General features: G+C 56.7%; 8 protein-coding genes across 8 annotated transcripts in view; 5 read left to right on the top strand and 3 right to left on the bottom strand.

The window, feature by feature from the left end:
• The window catches only part of QBC33DRAFT_338832 (uncharacterized protein), a 1375-nt gene extending 643 nt beyond the window's left edge, over positions 1–732 (top strand). The window contains exons 3-5 of the mRNA XM_060423735.1: positions 373–435; positions 489–582; positions 640–732. Of these exons, the coding sequence (XP_060285255.1) occupies positions 373–435; positions 489–582; positions 640–695 (213 nt within the window). The 3' untranslated portion in view covers positions 696–732. The remainder of the gene's footprint in view (positions 1–372; positions 436–488; positions 583–639) is intronic.
• A 1452-nt stretch (positions 733–2184) lies between these two features.
• On the top strand, positions 2185–3006 carry QBC33DRAFT_605251 (CBD9-like protein; the record flags this gene model as incomplete). Its single annotated transcript, XM_060432274.1, has 1 exon — positions 2185–3006. The coding sequence occupies one exon, from the start codon at positions 2185–2187 to the stop codon at positions 3004–3006; it is 822 nt and encodes a 273-aa protein (XP_060285254.1).
• A 26-nt stretch (positions 3007–3032) lies between these two features.
• Positions 3033–5727, bottom strand: QBC33DRAFT_605249 (uncharacterized protein). Its single transcript, XM_060432273.1, has 5 exons — positions 5116–5727; positions 4797–5052; positions 3830–4734; positions 3670–3754; positions 3033–3606 (listed from the first exon to the last, which is right to left on the bottom strand). Exons 1-5 carry the CDS (start codon positions 5284–5286, stop codon positions 3431–3433), a joined length of 1593 nt encoding a protein of 530 aa, XP_060285253.1. The 5' UTR covers positions 5287–5727; the 3' UTR covers positions 3033–3430.
• An 826-nt stretch (positions 5728–6553) lies between these two features.
• On the top strand, positions 6554–7927 carry QBC33DRAFT_338718 (uncharacterized protein). The gene is made up of 3 exons (XM_060423733.1): positions 6554–7001; positions 7148–7382; positions 7460–7927. Exons 1-3 carry the CDS (start codon positions 6713–6715, stop codon positions 7791–7793), a joined length of 858 nt encoding a protein of 285 aa, XP_060285252.1. The 5' UTR covers positions 6554–6712; the 3' UTR covers positions 7794–7927.
• On the bottom strand, positions 7894–9701 carry QBC33DRAFT_338749 (glycoside hydrolase family 10 protein). Its single transcript, XM_060423734.1, has 3 exons — positions 9005–9701; positions 8305–8943; positions 7894–8230 (listed from the first exon to the last, which is right to left on the bottom strand). The coding sequence occupies exons 1-3, from the start codon at positions 9230–9232 to the stop codon at positions 7994–7996; spliced, it is 1104 nt and encodes a 367-aa protein (XP_060285251.1). The 5' UTR covers positions 9233–9701; the 3' UTR covers positions 7894–7993.
• Positions 9702–10905: 1204 nt separating this feature from the next.
• On the top strand, positions 10906–11933 carry QBC33DRAFT_532023 (putative 40S ribosomal protein S19). The gene is made up of 4 exons (XM_060427350.1): positions 10906–11059; positions 11210–11273; positions 11348–11653; positions 11711–11933. Exons 1-4 carry the CDS (start codon positions 11027–11029, stop codon positions 11764–11766), a joined length of 459 nt encoding a protein of 152 aa, XP_060285250.1. The 5' UTR covers positions 10906–11026; the 3' UTR covers positions 11767–11933.
• A 474-nt stretch (positions 11934–12407) lies between these two features.
• QBC33DRAFT_605217 (uncharacterized protein) lies at positions 12408–15257 on the top strand. The gene has a single exon (XM_060432272.1). It carries the CDS (start codon positions 12517–12519, stop codon positions 14803–14805), a length of 2289 nt encoding a protein of 762 aa, XP_060285249.1. The 5' UTR covers positions 12408–12516; the 3' UTR covers positions 14806–15257.
• A 607-nt stretch (positions 15258–15864) lies between these two features.
• On the bottom strand, positions 15865–17019 carry QBC33DRAFT_557092 (ZIP zinc/iron transport family; the record flags this gene model as incomplete). The annotated part of the gene is made up of 1 exon (XM_060429783.1): positions 15865–17019. One exon carries the CDS (start codon positions 17017–17019, stop codon positions 15865–15867), a length of 1155 nt encoding a protein of 384 aa, XP_060285248.1.
• Positions 17020–17438: the final 419 nt, after the last annotated feature.

Here is a 17438-nt window from a genome sequence, read left to right as displayed (position 1 = left end):
CGAGAAAAATAACGTCGAGCCAACAAAAATTTACCGTTTTATCAGTCCTGTTTTTGCATGCGAAAAGCCCATGTGGGGGTTGGTTTAACGCAGCAGCCTAATACCCCATGGGTGTGGGTGGACCCCCCCCCCCCCCCCCCCAACAGCTCTCTCGAGAGAATACCAACAAAATGCTCGCAGGCCGATTGACGGTAGACTCCAGGATCGTCGAGAGGCCACTCCCACCAGCATACCTATTGGGGGTCGTGCTATACGCTTGCTCGGCCTGGAACCGCTTGACCTTATGTTTCTCGAAACCCTTCGGGACCGCGTTGCCTTAGTGGACATCATATGACTATGATTTTCTCGGTCGTCACGTACTAATGGCTACAGAATGCTACAGTAAGCGTCTGGTTGTATGAGCAGCTATCCCTGCGCATCGAAGGAAAGATCAGGGTCAGTCCTCCCTCCCGGGCGTGTTGATGTGGCTTGTGCTAATACAGACGTAGGGTTTTGACGAGTTCCTTAACCTCGTCATTGACGACGCAGTCGAGGTCAAGCTAGTCACCAAGACCAATGATAAGGAGATAAGAAAGTCACTAGGTACAATCCCCAGGTCTCATGGTCGACAAAATAACACGAGGCTGATACTTTTTATAGGCCAAATCTTGTTGAAGGGCGACAACGTGTCCCTGATTCAGAGCTTGTCGGGCTGAAGGATGTTGCGTCGCTACGATAGATACCCTCGACTTGGAAAACACATTCGCTGTCTCCATCGTTGAGGTGGCATTCAGAACTGGTGGGGAGGACGTCGGAATATCAGACCTTTCCGGGTGCTGGTTTGGGAGGTGGTTGGGAAAGGGGGTTGTGCTTTACGTTGGGTCTCCCTGGCTAGGGTTCCCCGGTCGCCACGATGCGCATGTGCATGTTGCACACAAACTCGACCAAGTTGCTGGTAAGACATACGAGTGGAATCCCTAGATTCTGCTTATTACCATGGGTCTCGTGTCATGCTACAACTGAGAGATCAGTTCCTGATACACCGTCGCGATAGAGATTATACTTTGAGGAATTCCCAGATTCCTTTGACAGTGCCTAAATATGGAGCTTATGACGGGACGAGTGCGCAGGACTGCTCTATATCATGAAGTGCAAGTGAATCGCTCCTCTTGTATTGTGTGCCCGACCATATTCGACTGAACCGCCAAGAACCAAAGGGCGTTCTCTCGGGACACTTAGTCCTGTCCGAGGGGCTCAACCAGGGGGTTCTGGAGAAGAAATAAACAATAAACAAAAGCGAGAGCAAAAGGCGTGAAGAATCGCAAGCGTCTAACCAGGGATTAATTTTAAGCTGCGAGGTTGTATTGATAGACACGGGGGCAAGGGAATCGATCAATCATGTTCGATCAATTGAACACCCAGGATTATCTGTGGCTCCCCTGAGTGGACGAATCGATTTCGTGGGTGAAACACCTGACCCATGGCACAGTTGGGGCGAGACTTCGCTAGAAAGATGAAGACGGTTAAATTTAGAACGCGATTCGCCCTAGGCACTCTGTCGCTCAGCCCGTGACAATTGGCGGGTTTCAAGACCGGGCGCGTCCCGCACACGGCCACCCCGCATTCCTGCTTACTGGTCAGCGGCCGGCGACATCATCGCGAATACTTGCTTGGATCTCCCTCTCGGGCATCGCTCCCAGGATATTGCCAGCTTTGGCCCCAGCCCGCTGGTTAGGTCGCCTGATCCGCACACTCCACCGCGCCCCAGACGACTTGGAAGGACTACCCTTTTGAGTAAGGTGGGTACCTATTTTGGACTCAGCAACGGCTCTCGAGGAGAGACCAAGGAAACTGGTGTCTCAGCTATTCCTGAGAATGCCTTCCTCAAGTGTATCGTGGACCATGTATGGGGCTACGGGCTGAGGGCTGTAAGGCCAGTTGATACCGTTTCCTCCCTCCCCCTTGAAGGGGTCGGATTGCTCAGTAGAACCCAGATATAAATGGCAACTACCTCCTCCCCCTACATGAAGACTCCCAAATGTAATCAAGTTGGCTCTCAAGCTCATCCATCTTGCCTCCCTCTGAGCATTATCTCCCGTTCATCCGGCTACCACACACCACAACAGTGTCCTTCAGCCTCAGGGCACTACCCAGTTGGCTTCGTCCCTCCTCCCAGGCCAAGCCAACCCTACACTCCAGATCAAGATGGTCCGCCAACATCACGCAGGCCCTAAAAGGCGATTCAGCCTCCTTGACCCACTCGTCCTACTCCTCCTCTCATCAGCCCGCTCCGCCGCCGCGGCCTCCAAGGACAAGACGACAGCCCTCTTCACCGACCCGGACACGGGCATCTCCTTCCAGCGCTTCTTTGGCGCCAAGACCTCCTTCTCCTTCGGCATCGCCCTGCCCACCACCCCAACCGACTCCTTCATCGGCATGCTCGAGTTCCCCCTCAAGTCCGGCGCCGGCTGGGGCGGCTGGTCCCTGACAGGCGACATGGAGGGTCCCCTTCTGATGGCGGCGTGGGCGTCCACGCCTTCCCCCAACGACGCCTCCACGGCCGGCGGGGTGATCTCGTCGTTCCGGCAAGCCTTCAACGAGGACGACAACCCGCCCGAGGTCTCGGGGTCGTTCGTCGCCCGCCCCATCGCGGCAGGCACGTCGGCCAACGCGACGCACCTCAAGTACACGTTCCTGTGCGAGGGGTGCCTCGACGCGTCGCTGGGCCTCGGCGCCGCCGACACGGCGGGCACCGCCGAGATGGGCTGGGCGCTGGCGGGCACGGCGGTGCGCGGCGCCGGGAAACCAGACGGCGTCCTGGGGTTCCACGACGTCGGGTTCGGCGACTTCGACGCAGACCTGGCGGGCGCGCGGTTCGCAGACTTCGAGACGTGGGCGGCTATGGCGGGGGCGCCGATGGTGGCGTCCACGTCGGCGAAGGCGATCGTGCCGGATGGGGGGGATGGGGGTGGTGGGGATGATTCGGGGGATGATGATAGCGATGATGATGATGATGACGATGATTGAGGGGGAAAGGGGTGGAAAGGGGGGGGAGGTTTAGCATGAGGCTTTGATTTGATTGTGTATATTTAAAACAATAAAATATTGTTAAGACACATTGTATCTCTGCCCTTGGTGAAACGGATTGCAAAGGTAAGAAGACCTGGCTGGAAATATCGATTCTTTGCTGCCTTGACAACCACCCATGCCTAACTCCTACAATCGACAGCATCGATACCAAGCCACTGGCACAACACTAGCAGGCTATCTATCAACACAGAAGGATTGGAGAATGAAACAGCATCCATACAGACATAAAGCTAAGGCATTTAATACAATATACAGCAGTAAGAAGGTAAAGGGTGTCCATGCTAATGGTACATGAACCAGCCTCAAGAGGCACAATAACGGACCCTCGCAAGCTGTCCTGGTCTCACAACACACTCCGTTTTTAGTCGGGGAAGATGGAGAACAACTCCGGCCCAAGCTCCTTGGGGCAGGGGCCGGAGTCCAACCGGCCAGCATCGCCGGGAAGGATGCATGTCTTGCCATTCTCGCTCTCAGGGGCGAAGGCGAAGCTGAGGGCGCCGATGAAAGGCATCAGCTGGCCAGTGTTCGTTTCTCCGCCTATGGTGGGGGAGTTTGTTAGTGACTGGAGAGAAGAAGAGGAGGGAGGGAGAAAAAACTCACTTCCATCAGCGCGGCCACCACATGAAAACAGCGTAACGGTGTCACCCGGTTGTCTGCGGCCATCAAAGCTGATGCAGCCCTGAGTCTGTAAGGGAAATACATTGTCAGCTTATCAGTCTCTCTCGCTCCGAGTTCCAGTCAGGGAGGGGACACAACTCACCAGAGTGCTGACGATAAGAGCCGACTCGGGCCTATCGTTGTGCACGCCCGCCGAGATGACATCCCACTTCTCGTTGGGGGTGCCGGCGCAGTCGACCAGGCCCACGGGGATCAGGTTCTGGCGGAAGTCGCCGGCGGTCGGGTCGATGGACAGGCACTGGCCGTTGGGGGCGCGGATCTCGACGTTGCTGAAGGCGCGCGTGGCCGTGCCGTCGCGCCGGTTGGCCTCGGCCGCCGCCGTCGGGTCGAGCGTGCCGCGGGCCCCCGAGACCGGCACCGGCGTCGTCGGGCTCGCCGTCGCGATCGCGCCTCCTCCGCCTGCCGCCGCGGTCGTCGCGGCTTCGGGCGCGGCCGTCGAGGCGGGTAGCAGGTCGGCCGGGTCGAAGCTCGCGGCACCGGCGGCGACGCCCGGTAAGGTGACGGTCCTTGTGCGCTGGTTGCATTTCGACTTGTTTTTCCTCAACCTGTTTTTTCTCGGTTTTGCGGGACACGTCGTGGCCTTTGGCGCAGCGGTGGTTTGCGCGTTGACGGCAGTCGTACTTTGCGTATCGGCAGTAGCAGTGCCTTGCGTCTCAGCGGTAGCCGTGTTTTGGGCATCGGCAGTAGCCGTGTTTTGGGTATCGGCGGTAGCCGTGTTTTGAGTATCGGCAGCAGCCGTGGTCTGTGTGTTGCTGTCACCACTGCCGTCACCGTTGCCATTGCCATTGCCGTTTCCATTGCCGCCATCGGCAGCGGCAGCCCTGCCGAATGTGAAGGACTGCTTGGCGTCGCCGGCATTGCACTTGGCGATGTCAAGGACGTTGCCATTGACGGTGAAGCATGAGCCCTGTTCATTCTCGGGCTGGAAAGACAGGGGCCCGGCTCCACCACCGAAGGTGAAGAGCTGAGAGTTTGTGACCTCGCCACCTGCGCAAGACGAGGTTAGCAAGGAGGTTTGGACGACGGCTCTCGTAGTTAGAAACACGAACCTCCGTCAGCTCGGCCGCCACAGGAGAAGAGCAGGACCTGGTTTCCTCCAGCTCTTCGGGGGTCGAAGTTGAAGCAGGCCTGGGTCAGAGTGCTCACGACGAGCATCGAGTTGGCGGCATTGTTGTGCTTCCCGCTCGTAATGATATCCCATCCCTGGCCGCCTGTTGCGCCACAGGTGCCGACCTGGATCGGAGTCAAGTTTTCGCGGAAGTCACCAGAGAGCTTGTCAACGAAGAGACAGCGGCCGTCGGAGGTCTGGAGCCACGGTTAGGGCTCGGTACTTTGAGCTAGACAGCGTTAAAGAGCTTGCTAACTTGCCTTGATCTGAACGTCCGAGAAGGCCCTCGTGGCGTTGTCGTCCCTCTGCTGGGCCTCGGCAGTTGCCGCGTCGTCAAGCTTGTCCACGGCCCGCGGTGCCGGGCGGTCGGCGGCTGCGCTTGCAGCTGCCAGCGCAGCGTATGCAAGGAGCGAAGGGAGAATAGCAACCATGGTGTATGAGTGCGGGTGGTGCGAAGTGAAGGTAAATGGAGTTCGTATAGAAACGAAGCGAAGCGAAAGCTGACAATTCTGTACAAAGGAATGGAAAGCCTGCTCAGCAGGGAGGGAGAGAAAGGCAGAGCTGGCAAGGCAAGAGAAGAGAAGAGAAAGAAGACTACGAAAGTGAAGCTATTCACGATCTCATGGCGCAGCGGAAGGGAGGAAGGGAAGGTGGGAGCGAGGCGCAGAGGCAGATCGTGACGATCCGGGGAAGATGCTCTACTTAACTTCTGTCCTGCGTAGTCCTCCATCGTGGGAACAAGGTTCGGCAGGTAGGTAGGGGGAATGGCTCCATGGCCGCTGCCCCTGCGCTCCTCGTGCGGGCCTACTATGTGGGTGCTAAGTGCCCGATGAGGCCGGCAGTGGTGACGCTGGTGGGCGCGAGCGGCTGCATTGCATCCAGTGGCGAAGCAGGAAAGGCAGGATGAACCGTGGTCGCATGTCCCAGATTTGCGGGCCAAAGCCAGGGAAAAGGGATGGATTTGTTTGGCCTGAAAATTAAACCAACTTGTTTTGGCAATCATGAAGATCAGGCACAGCAATGTGAAACGGTGCCTGTTACAGCCAGCCGCGACGGCCGGGCGCTGGTGCGCTCCAACCCCCGGATTAAGGTGTACAAGCCGCTGTGGCTGATCCATTGGACCCCTGTGGGGCACATAATTTTGCCGACGATCCGCCCATGACGGCTGTCGCCAGACGACAAACGAACGAGGGAGGATCTCTTGATACAGAACCAGGATAAACAGGATCGCTCAGGATCACCAGGCGAAACAAGCTTAAATTGGTCTCGTTCCACAGGTTTCGGACCCTGGAAAAGGGCATCAACATCTTTCTGTCATTCGCCAAGCCCCTCTTCCGATTCTTCACGAAGCGCCGAATGCGCCAAACACGATGGGACGCAACGACGAGCTCCAGTCAAGTTCGGAAGGTGTAAATTATCTTCTGCGATTGGAGCGTGTTTTCCCGACCAAAGATGACGGAGAAGGGGAGAGGCCTCAATGTTGTTTCTTCGATAGACTGTCAATATAGATGGACCCATACATAGGTGCAATACATACATGCTGCATACATACCTAACTCTCAAGTTGAACTCTTCGAAAGTTTAAGACCCCGACTCCAATTGCGCGAGTTTCCACGGTTAGGTATGTACGGAGAGGTAAGTGGCCGATTGCTGACAGTTGTCAACCCGAGATCGGCATCCCATCCCGCCCGTAACTACAATCGACCCCGACCCCAACCTCAACATGACTCACGGGTATGTAATTCGTGTTGAATCATTCTTCTCTTTCCACCCCAAACCGCAAGAAAACCCAAGCACCAAGAACCAAGAACCAAGAACCGAAGCCACCACGGCTGCACCAGTGACTGCCTCAAAAACATGGGTGCCTTCTACGAGACCATCCCCGAGTCCCAGATCGCATGGATCATGAAGCAGAAGATGTTCTGCGTGGCCACGGCCCCGCTCTCGGGCTCCGGCCACGTCAACGTCTCGCCCAAGGGCGGCGAGTACTTTGGCGTTCTTGACCCAAAGACGTTCTGGTACATGGAGCTGACCGGCAGCGGCTCCGAGACCATTGCCCACCTGCATGAGCCCGGGAACGGGAGGATCACCGTCATGTTCAACGCCTTTGACGGCCCGCCCAGGATCATCCGCCTGTGGGGGAAAGGTGAGCATGAATGACTCCAATCGCTTTTTGGTCTGTCCTTTTTTTTTTGGTTTGCCCTATGGCTATCCCTCCCGGCAGGTCGGCGGGGCATCTCCGGGACTTGACGCCCGCCTGGGTTTATCCCCGGATCTGACAACTGGCCGCAGGACGAGTGCTCGAGAACGGGTCCAGCGAGTTCCGTTCCTTCGTGTCAGATCATAACGTGGAGACACTTCCCGGCACGCGATCGATCATCATAGTCGATATCCACCAGGTTGGGTCCTCGTGCGGATTCTCCGTCCCGTACTACGATTTCAAGGCGCATCGCCAAATCCTTAACGACCATTTCCGGAAAAAGGAAGAGAAGTTCAAGGCGGGCAATGTGAATGAGAGTGTAGAGAGGTGAGTTTAGTTCCTCGTCGTCCCCGCCCCGGCAGACAGCCTGGGAACCTAGCCAACACCTCGGGTAATTTGTCTAGATACTGGGCCTTCAAGAACTCTTGGAGCATGGACGGACTGCCTGCCATGAAGAAGGGCCTCGAGGTCGGCAAGCGAGAAAAGGTAGAGCCGATCAAGAAGATGGTCGGGCCATTGGCACCGAAGAACAATCAGAAGGGCGGCGGTGCTGCTGGCCTCACACTCGAAATCGTTGTGGCCATTGCCCTCGTGAGCTTCATCCTCGGCGCTCTGCTGGCCCTATACGGTCGGGACATCCTGGCCCTTGGTCCTCCGAGGACATTTACGCTGCCATTTACCGACAGAGGCTCCTTACCAGTGCCAGCCATCTTCAAATCGCTATACTCGTACACATGAGCGAGCGACCAGCGAACGATCGATCGGGCGAGCTGGTTATCCTCCTGGTCTCAAAAAGTTTATCATAATATATATTATACGGCCTTGGCTACGGGTCGGGTCCGTCAAAATATCGGGAACGACTCTGTCAGTTGGCACTACATTACATACAATAAGTCATCTTATATAACCTTCCATGTCATCCAGCCGGCGGCAGCAGCTCAGTTCAGCTTCTTGCTCGCGCCAGCACCGACCGACCGGCGGGCCTTGCGCTTGCAGGTGTTGTTCATCAGCGCCTCCATGACACCATCGTAGGCGGGATGGGTTGTGAAGTCCTCGAACCAGAGCAGAGGGGCACCCTCGCCGGGGAAGACGGCGGGAACCCAGCTGAAGGGGTCATAGAAGTCCCAGATCGTAACGCCGATGCAGGCATCGACCTGGACGCAGGCTCCGACGATCTATCAAGCCAGAGAATTAGCAAAATGACATTTTGAGGATTGCTGTGTGTGGAAACAAAAATGGTTTCGCTCACGTTCTTGTACGCCTCCTTCTGCCAAGCCAGGTTGGTGGCGTTGACGGGCAGCTGCAGTCTGACGTCCAGCTCGGTGAGCGCAACCTCGACGCCGAGCTCGGCGTACGACTTGATGACGGCGATGTGCTGGTCGAGGGTCGGCGCCTGGTGGGCGATGAGGTGGGCCTGCATGCCGATGCCGTCGATGCGGATGCCCTCAGCCTGGAGCATCTGCACGATCCTCCTCGCGCCCTCGCTCTTGGCGCCGGGGGACTCGAGGTTGTAGTCGTTGTAGTACAGCTTGGCGTCGGGGTCGACCTCGGACGCGACCTTGAACGCGTGCTTGATGAAATCCTCGCCGAGGGTGTCGTAGAAGACGGAGCTGCGGTAGCTGCCGTCCTCCTCGAGCGCCTCGTTGACAACGTCCCAGGCGTAACATCTTCCCTTCCAGTGGCCCGCGACCTGGGTGATGTGCTCGGTTATGGCGTCACGGAGGGTATCCGCCGTCCAGTCCTTCTTCTGCTCGACCCACGGCGCCAGCTGGCTGTGCCAGACAAGGGCGTGGCACCGGAGCATCTGGCCGTTCTCCTCGGCGATCGAGGCGACGATCTCGCCCTCGGTGAAGTTGAAGACACCCTGTTGGGGCTCAGTGAACAGCCACTATAGTGTCATGGTTAGTAACATTCCATCATGTTTTCGGCAATGGGCAATGACGACGCACCTTCATGCCGTTGGTGGGAGTTGTCTGCCCGAACTCCTTCGTGTCCCTCATGATGGCATCGTACTGGGCATACTCGGCCTCATAACCAGAACGCTCGCGCTGCCCGGGGGAGTCGGTTGCGGCGCCAAAGTACTTGAGCCCGGCCTTCTTCGCGTGGTGGTTGAGCTGGGCAGACGCCAGCGGCAGCGATGCCGCCAGCAGGACCGAGGGGACAGATGAGAAACGCATGATGGCGTGAGACAAACGAGTGTGAGATGAGGAAGAGGAACCGACTCAAAGATTTGAATGAGCTCCAATTACAGCACCGTGGGACGGGACTGGTTCGCCGATCTGCTATTTATACACCCTGTAACCCTACAATGTCACCGTCACCGTCTCCAGTCTCCATGGTCTACCCCAATCTCCCAGGGCGGGGGGAGCCAGGGTCGTTCCGGATATTCCAAGATGAGGGGCGGCGGGTAAACATCATGATGCTTGGCTCCTCGACCTACGTCGTAACGGGCAGCTCCCTGAATCCCCTAGTCCCTACGCGACATGGGGGACATGACCCGGCAGCTCGGTTGCCCTGGTATCACAACAGAGACTCCCCTGCATGGGAATAAAGGAGTACCCGTAAACAGCAAATGGGGTGACTGGCAATAAAGGATTTCCCGCTGGAGGAGGGTCAGATCGAGACCTCGAGTCCGCGATGCATGGGGTCGCGTTTGCAAATTGAGCCGATTTAGAGTAACGGAATCACTGATTCCAGGTTGTACCTGGATCCATGGCCTTGCGGCTCTTGGCTAGTGTGTACCTGAGTTGGGGAAGATCTTCACCTGGCTAATCATGAACGCCCGGCTAAAGAGTCAGCACGTGGGGTTGGTTGTATTCTGCTATTTTGCCTGAGATTCGAAGTGCATGGCAACCGGCGTAAGCGGATCCCCACTCCCCACAGCCGGGCCCCATGGGAGAACACCGGGAAGAACCTTCTTGGCCGCTTCATCATGGACAGCACACGACGTACTCTGTTTGTCATTGTTGGGGTTGTACGTACCCGAACTCCTCAAAATAGCATGGCCCAGACCCAACAGGCATTTACCGGTTCCTTTGCCATTTCTGCTCTGGTAGTGTACATACTTGGTGCTGGGTGCCGGCTATCAACTTTCCCCAACCTTCTGGAAAGTGCATATGTATAATTAGCAGAAGGCAAACTGTGCTCCGTCGCGGTGAAGCAGGCACAAGGCCATGTTAATCCCGTACTCTGCTTAGAACCTTGCGCATGCAAATCTAGCCATCGTCATGAGGACCACACCCTGGGCGAACTGCTTCTCGCAGGTAAATCCACCCGTTTGGGCGGAGAGATGGTATCCCTTTCCACAAGGATATGATACCAACAGGTTATCGCATATATGTTGAGAACTTCAAGAACACTCCAAGCCGAGAGAGGCTTGAAGAGTCCGAGGCTCCAGTGCCAGCACGGTCGTCCTGGCCTGAACCCCTCATAGCATCATCTCCAGTGGAACCTGCAGAGAGATGCGGTGGAGATGTGGTAGAGATGTCTCGGCCAGGTATAACCAGTCAGCCGCGGCCTTGAGATCTTGACGGGGAAAGACGAAGAAAGAGGGGGATACAAACGCCTGGCTGCTTGTTTGGAAGCAGCTTCAAGCTCACTCAAGAGTGTGCTCTCCATAGATTCGAAGGGCGAAGTTGAGGGCTCTAAAATCACTTGATCCCAATGCCATTTGCACCGTCAAGGCTACTGGCAAACGGAGGACGACTCGTCGCCAGCTCAACACGCATGAATCCTTTCTGACAATTGGCGGCGTCGAAGCCTACGCTCGCCAGCTGGTGCCAGCCGTTCATTCACTGAGCCACATTTTGTAGGCTTTGAAGGCGAAGGGCTGCAGCCCTAATTTTTCCAACGCTTCATCCTAAGCTCGGACCCACTCCGAAAAAACCAACATCGTCCTTTTGCGCACTCGCTCTCGCTCACGATCGAATTTCAACTCTCTCTCGACCAAATCGCAAACGAATACCGCAAAAATGGCCGGAGGTATCGGAGTCCGCGACGTCGATGTAGGTTCTATTTCCCGCTGCGCAACATGACGAAACTTTTCTGCGAGGCACCGAGCACGACAAGACAAGAAGACCATGGGAGCAGGAGCGAGGGGGTCGCAAGACTTCTGACGACGGAATAATGCTAATTCATGGTCTTTTTGATTGCAGTCGCACAAGTTTATCAACGCCTATGCTGCGTTCTTGAAGCGACAGGGCAAGCTGCCCCTCCCTGGTAAGTTTTGATCTTGTGTCGTCCTCTCCCATCTGTCGCTGGCAAGTTGATCCTAACCGCGACCCCCCCTCCAGGTTGGGTTGACACCGTCAAGACCGGCCCTGCCAAGGAGCTCCCCCCCCAAAACATTGACTGGTTCTATGTGAGGTCCGCTGCCATTGCCAGGCATGTCTACTTGCGCAAGACCGTCGGTGTTGGCCGGTTGAAGAAGGTCCACGGCACCGCCAAGAACCGTGGTTCCAGGCCCTCGAAGCACGTCACTGCCAGCGGAAGCGTCGACCGCAAGGCCATGCAGGCTCTGGAGAAGATCAACGTTCTCGAGAAGGACGAGGAGAGAGGCGGCCGCCGCATCACTCAGTCCGGTCAGCGGGATTTGGATCGTACGTGTGCTCGTGGGACATATCATCTTTAAAGACCCTTCGCTAACTATGCTACAGGTATTGCCCAGACCGTTGCCGAGGCTGAGGAGGAGGAGGATGAGGATGAGGAGTAGATGTGCTCTCTTCTAGAACGGATTCTTGATTCCCGGTAGCATCACGGTTAGGCGTCTCAAAATGGATCACTGGCTTGCTTGACTGGTCACTGCTGTTCTTCATGACATCACCTCCACCTACTGGAATCCGAAATGTATGCCATCTACCAACTTGATGCCTGACGACTAGTGAATGTATTTGCGTGGAAGCCCTCTCAGCCCTTGACAGCCGGCTGAGGATCCTCAGGCCATCGTTCCTTTCTACGTGAACATCATTCCTTCAAACTCATCACCTTCCTTCCACACACGCGCGGTCCTCTCAAATTCTTTCCTCTCTAACCTGATATCCCCTCGCCTACCTTCGCGCGCTCCATTCCCTTCTCCTCAGACCCTAAACTCACACTCGCCCCGTCTTCACCATCCTTCGTTCAGAAGCAAGGCCTCTTAACAAGGTCGAGTCTTCTTCCCTACTTAACGGTATTTATTCACACAACGCTGCTTGGTGGCCTAGAAATCTTTCACCGCGGAAGACTTCACAATCCGCTTTCCGATTTCCTCTCAAAGGTCTATCGAACAGACGTTCCTGAAGTATTTTGCACCCCCGCTAGGTGAGTTGAATATCTTTTTCTGCTGATACCTTCCCCTACTCTGCATCTCTTGATTCCCTAACACATATACATCTATCCCTTGCCCTAGCCTACCCCAAGCTAACCGATTCTGAGGAGCCAAACCTCGACATCTCCAAGGCTCCTTCACCGCCGACCCAGCAAGATGGCTAGTAGGCATATGCGACTCGCAGCCATCCACCGGGCAGTTTTGGAAGGCGATCTAAATCGAGTCAACCGCCTGATCACTGTTAACAGAGCCTGCCTGGATGCTCAGAATGCCTCAGGCTCAACGCCTCTCATGTTGGCCTCACTTTACGGCCATGTTCGGATCGTGATTGCCCTCATTGGCAAGAGAGCCCAGGTGGACATAAAAGACAACAAGGGGAAGATCGCGGCCAATTACGCCGAGCGAGGATCCTTTGCGACATCACTGTTCCGCCGATACAAGGCACACTTCCGACCACTTGCAACCCCCCAAGTCTTCCAGAGGAACCGGGAAGAGATATTCAAGTTTCTGTCCGACGCCTCAGCCTTTCGCAGAATCAACCAGGACCGGGTCCCTTCTCTTCCAATGCTCTACAAGGAACACAATCGGCTGATTGTGCTGAAGCCTATTGGGTTGGTTAAATACAAGCAGGACCTGACCCGCACAACCGTGGCCTATATATCCTCTGGCAGGGGTGTAAAGCCGCAAATGTGTGCGGTGAGCGGCTGGTCCCCCCACGATAACCATATACCTGGTGTTCTAGAAAACGCCACCTACACCCGACTCGTTAAGGAAGCTTGTGCTTTTCTTGGCTTCAGACTCCAACGTTTCTGGCGGGACAATGGAGAGGATGGGCTGTGGCATGCATGCCACTGCGAAAAGAAACTCACCATGTACTGGGTCATGAAGCAGATCCGATATGCCTTTGGGTCTGACGATCCGACTCGCATGCGGGACTTGAAAGGCCTCAATCTTCCCGACGACAGAAAGGTGGCGTCCATATATCTAGACCACCTGCCTTGTATGGATTGTGTTCTCTTCGTACATGAGATCTACAAGGCTACAGGTATCGATATCGTCCTCTTCACTCGCCCCTTCGTCCAGCTTGGGTCGCGCAAAGCCATCAATGGCTACTGCTCCAACTGCTCCTGCAAGGAATGCAGGGCAAGGCAGCAAGAGAAGGGACAGGATAAGAAGGAGAAACGCCTCCAGCAACCCCTCCCAAACGCTCCCAAGATTGCCGTTCCTGATAATGACAGGGCTAGCTCGAATGGGTTTCTTCATGAGCTTGGCGGGAGCGAGGACGAGGGTAGGTCTAACTATGCCCAGGACGATGAACAAGGGTTGGGCGCAGATACTGGCAGCTGCGGAGAAGATAATGCCATAGCTGCAGTGCCAACAACCTGTTGTGAAGGCGCGGGCGCAAGCGCAGATCGTCGGCCCCTTCCAAAAGCAACCCCAGGTTATTGGGTCATGCATGATGGATATTGGCTTGATTCTAACTACCGCAATCCCCTTCCTGGCGGCCCTGTCGAGCACTTGGACCCGACTAAGCCGCAGGCCAGGCCCTTGGGACAGGAGTACAGATTCGGCCGCCATCGCCAACCTTCTCTCGTCGACCAGAGCCCGGCATTCGGTTCGCCTGGCCCAGCCTCCCAACTTGCTCAGCAGGGATTCAGGCCCAGCCCATACTCGCAACGCGAGCCGTCCAGCTATCCCGACCCTGTGTCGTACCAGGACGGCCACTCGGGCTACTTCGACTCGATTGAGGTCGCGCCCCGCCGGGCAACTCCGCGCCTCTTTGGACGCCGTACCTCCAGGGCCCCACGCACCCCCTCCGTCCGCGAACTGTCGGTGGCCAGCGGCTCGTTGTACTCGCCGAGCATCCACCACGCCCGGACCTCACGGCCAAAGAGGGTCCTCCGTGACACCATTGCCAACCTCCGGCTGCAAGACCGGTACGCGTACAAGGAGCCGAAGCAGAGGCAGAAGCAGAAGCAGAAGCCGAAGCCGAAGCCGCGGTCGCAGCCAGCTCCGGAGCCGGAGCCGCAACAACAGCCACCACCACCCAACCGCCAATCCGCCTCTCCCGCTCCGCCGAAGGCCAAGCCCGCCGCCCCGCCAAAGCCCGCAACCAAAGCCGCCTCCACGCGCAAGCCAGCCAAAGCGGCCCCTCGCAAGACCAAGACCGCCACGGCCGCCGCCGCAGGAGCTGGAACGGGAACGAAACCGCCCCGCCCGAAGAAGCGACAGTCCCGCCGCCGCGCCGCCGCCGCCTCGTCGCGCGAGGGGGTCATCGCCGCCAATAGCACCCTGGTGGCCAACATCCGGTACCGCCGGCTGCGGAAGGAGGCGCAGCGGGCGGCGAGCGCGTCTGCGCCGCCGCCGCCTCCTCCAGCCGTGGTTCGGCGGCGTTCTGCAGGGGGGTTTGCCCGTGGGGAGGAGGATGAGGTTGGGGTGGTGTGATTTTTGTGGGTTGCTTGTGCTTTCGCCAGGTCTTGTCTACACTGCTGCTGCCGAATTGTTTGGGTCGGGTCGGGTTTTGCGGTGGGGGACTGTTTGGATGGGGAGAGGGGTGGTTTCTTTCTCGGAAAGAAAGATGAGGTCTTAATCGCCCCCGGGGTCCCCTCTTTTCTCACCGTCACCGTCACCGACTCGCCGAGCTACCCCTTTTATCGCCGCCATCGACTCGGCTGCAGATGAAGGACGACGCTTTACATGGCGCGAGGGGAGTGGAGCGTTTTCCTTTTTTATCTTTGTTGTACTGATGACAACGCATCTTTTCTTTTCTTTTCCTTTTTCCCACTGTTGATGGGGTTGACTGTGGATTTTGCTTTCAGGGGCTCGGCCCCCACCCGAGACCTCTCTCCGACGACACGGAGCTTGTGAAGCGGTCACGCGACTAGTATGGGCCCCGACGGGAATTGGAGGACACGGGGCCACATATGGAGATACCTGAGATTGTCAGGTAGCTTTGCTTTTGGAGATGGACCTGGTTCGGCCTAGAATGACGGTCATCCGGGTTGTAATCCATGTCCAACTCCGGCTAATGATTATTGATCATCACTGTCAAGACGACACTGAGCCCGTTAGGTACATTTCCTAGCATTAATGGTTATTGATATTCTGCGTACGAGAATACTCCCCGATGCAAGTGTTTCAAGCATCGGCGTGTCTATGCGATCAACGTTATGTACAGAATGCATCCTGGGTCCGCCCCAACCGAAAATTTTCACTCACGTCTCTCATCAGGGTATCATGCAGTCTACTGCCTTGCCAAACCAACCGAACTTTTTCCTCCGAACCGCGAACCGTCTTCAGTGACCTTGCCCTTCGCTCCCAACTTGGGGAGATCAACTCGCTCTTCTAACTGTACCGCGGACCGCATAGTCGTCCGAAGCAACAATTTCTCGAGCGCAGGCCGGGGTAATAATGCATGCCCCATTGCAGCCACGACGGTTAAGGGTTCCGTAAAGACCATAAAATAAACAACAGACTTGTCTGTGTTGCCAAATCGTGCCCCACTCAAGCCCATTTCGCCAACAAGGCCATGAGGCCGGCTCCGAGCGCGACGCAGCCGTACGCGAACAGCTGGACGCGGAGTCCCGCTTTCCGCATCTCGGGGTTGAACATGAACTCGTGCGCGAGCAGCTCGACCAGCCCCGTGTACATGAGGATGCCGCCGCTGATGGCGTCGAAGATGCCGTTCACCATCTTCATGGTGGCGCCCTCGGTGCGGATCGACTGCCGGACGCCGAGGCCGATCGCGATCGCCAGGGGCGTGCTGACGGCGTAGCCCAGGCCCAGGAGGTACGGCATCCAGCGCCTCCGGTCGGCGGGCCAGTTTGCCGTGGCGAGCCGGGCGCCGAGACCCAGGCCCTCAAAGGTCTGGTGGAAGATGATGACGACGAAGAGGATGATGAACTGGTCGCTGATGGCCAAGGTCAGGCCGATGAAGACGGAGTGGAAGACGACGCCGAACTCGAGGATGAAAATGGCCGTCAGCTGCGCGGCAAAGGCCGAGTGGCTATCGCCCTCGACGTGGTCGCGGCCGTGGCCGAGGTGGTCCTCTCCCCCAGGGGGGTAACTGACGTCGTTGGGGAGACCGGGGAGACGGTTGTTGCTCGCGGGGCCTAGGACCTGCCCACCTTTATCAGTGCTATGCGACTTGCTCTCGGAAGCAATCTGGTGGCCAGCCTCAAGATCGTTCCCACTGCTGTCACTTTGCAAGTCTGAGGAATGGTCATGTACGTGATCGTCTGAATGGGAGTGGCCGAAGCCGAAGTCAAAACGCGAGACGATCAGTTCGATGAGGAACATGACCATGACCGTCATCAAGCCGATACCCATGGCCCAGTCGTAGTCGGGGAGGATATTGCCCAGGCAAGGATCACCGAGAGCTTCCTGGGCTGGTGAGAGAAGGTGCATCCAAGCGGTAGCCAAGATGACACCCGAACCGAAGTACTTCGCGACAAAGAAGCACAGCTTCGGAACCTTCATTCGGGAGCTGCGGGCAAGCCATACGGGCAAGACTGCGCCAATGAGGGAGCCGATCAAGATGACGAAGATGGATGCTACACGCAGGCCGAAGTAGCTCATGTCGTTCTCGCCAACTTCGCACTCGGGAACGACGTCGTCATCGTTGGCGCGCGGCGCAAGCAGCGCCTTGAACGAATCCATGGCGAACGTGTGGTCAAGCATTACGAGCTTGACAGAAGCCGGTGGCTCTAAATTTTTGCTGAAGACTTTTGAAGAGACACCAACCAACACAGGCAAATCAAGAAATAGGCTGGAAAGAAGAGTGTCGCCTCCCGAGGGTGCCGTTTGCTTGGTCTGGGACTGGTGGATGATACACGAACGACTGGAGCGGGAAGTCAGTGACATGCCGGACGGCGGGCAGAGCGTGTTAATATGTGGACAGATTGCACCCCTGATCAATAAAAAGAGCCGCTCCATCCAAAAAAAAAAAGAATGGAAAGCAATTTGTCAAGAGTGGGAGGGCTGCAGCGAACTATCGAGGACCCTGATGGCCAAGACCAGTGTACCTGGTATGATGTGACAGGGGAGGATATCCAAACAAATAACAGAATTAGGTAGAA

Source organism: Phialemonium atrogriseum (assembly GCF_030411735.1).
Source record: "Phialemonium atrogriseum strain 8032-3 unplaced genomic scaffold QBC33scaffold_7, whole genome shotgun sequence".
Taxonomy (NCBI): domain Eukaryota; kingdom Fungi; phylum Ascomycota; class Sordariomycetes; order Cephalothecales; family Cephalothecaceae; genus Phialemonium; species Phialemonium atrogriseum.
This window is presented reverse-complemented; position numbering and strand designations above follow the sequence as displayed.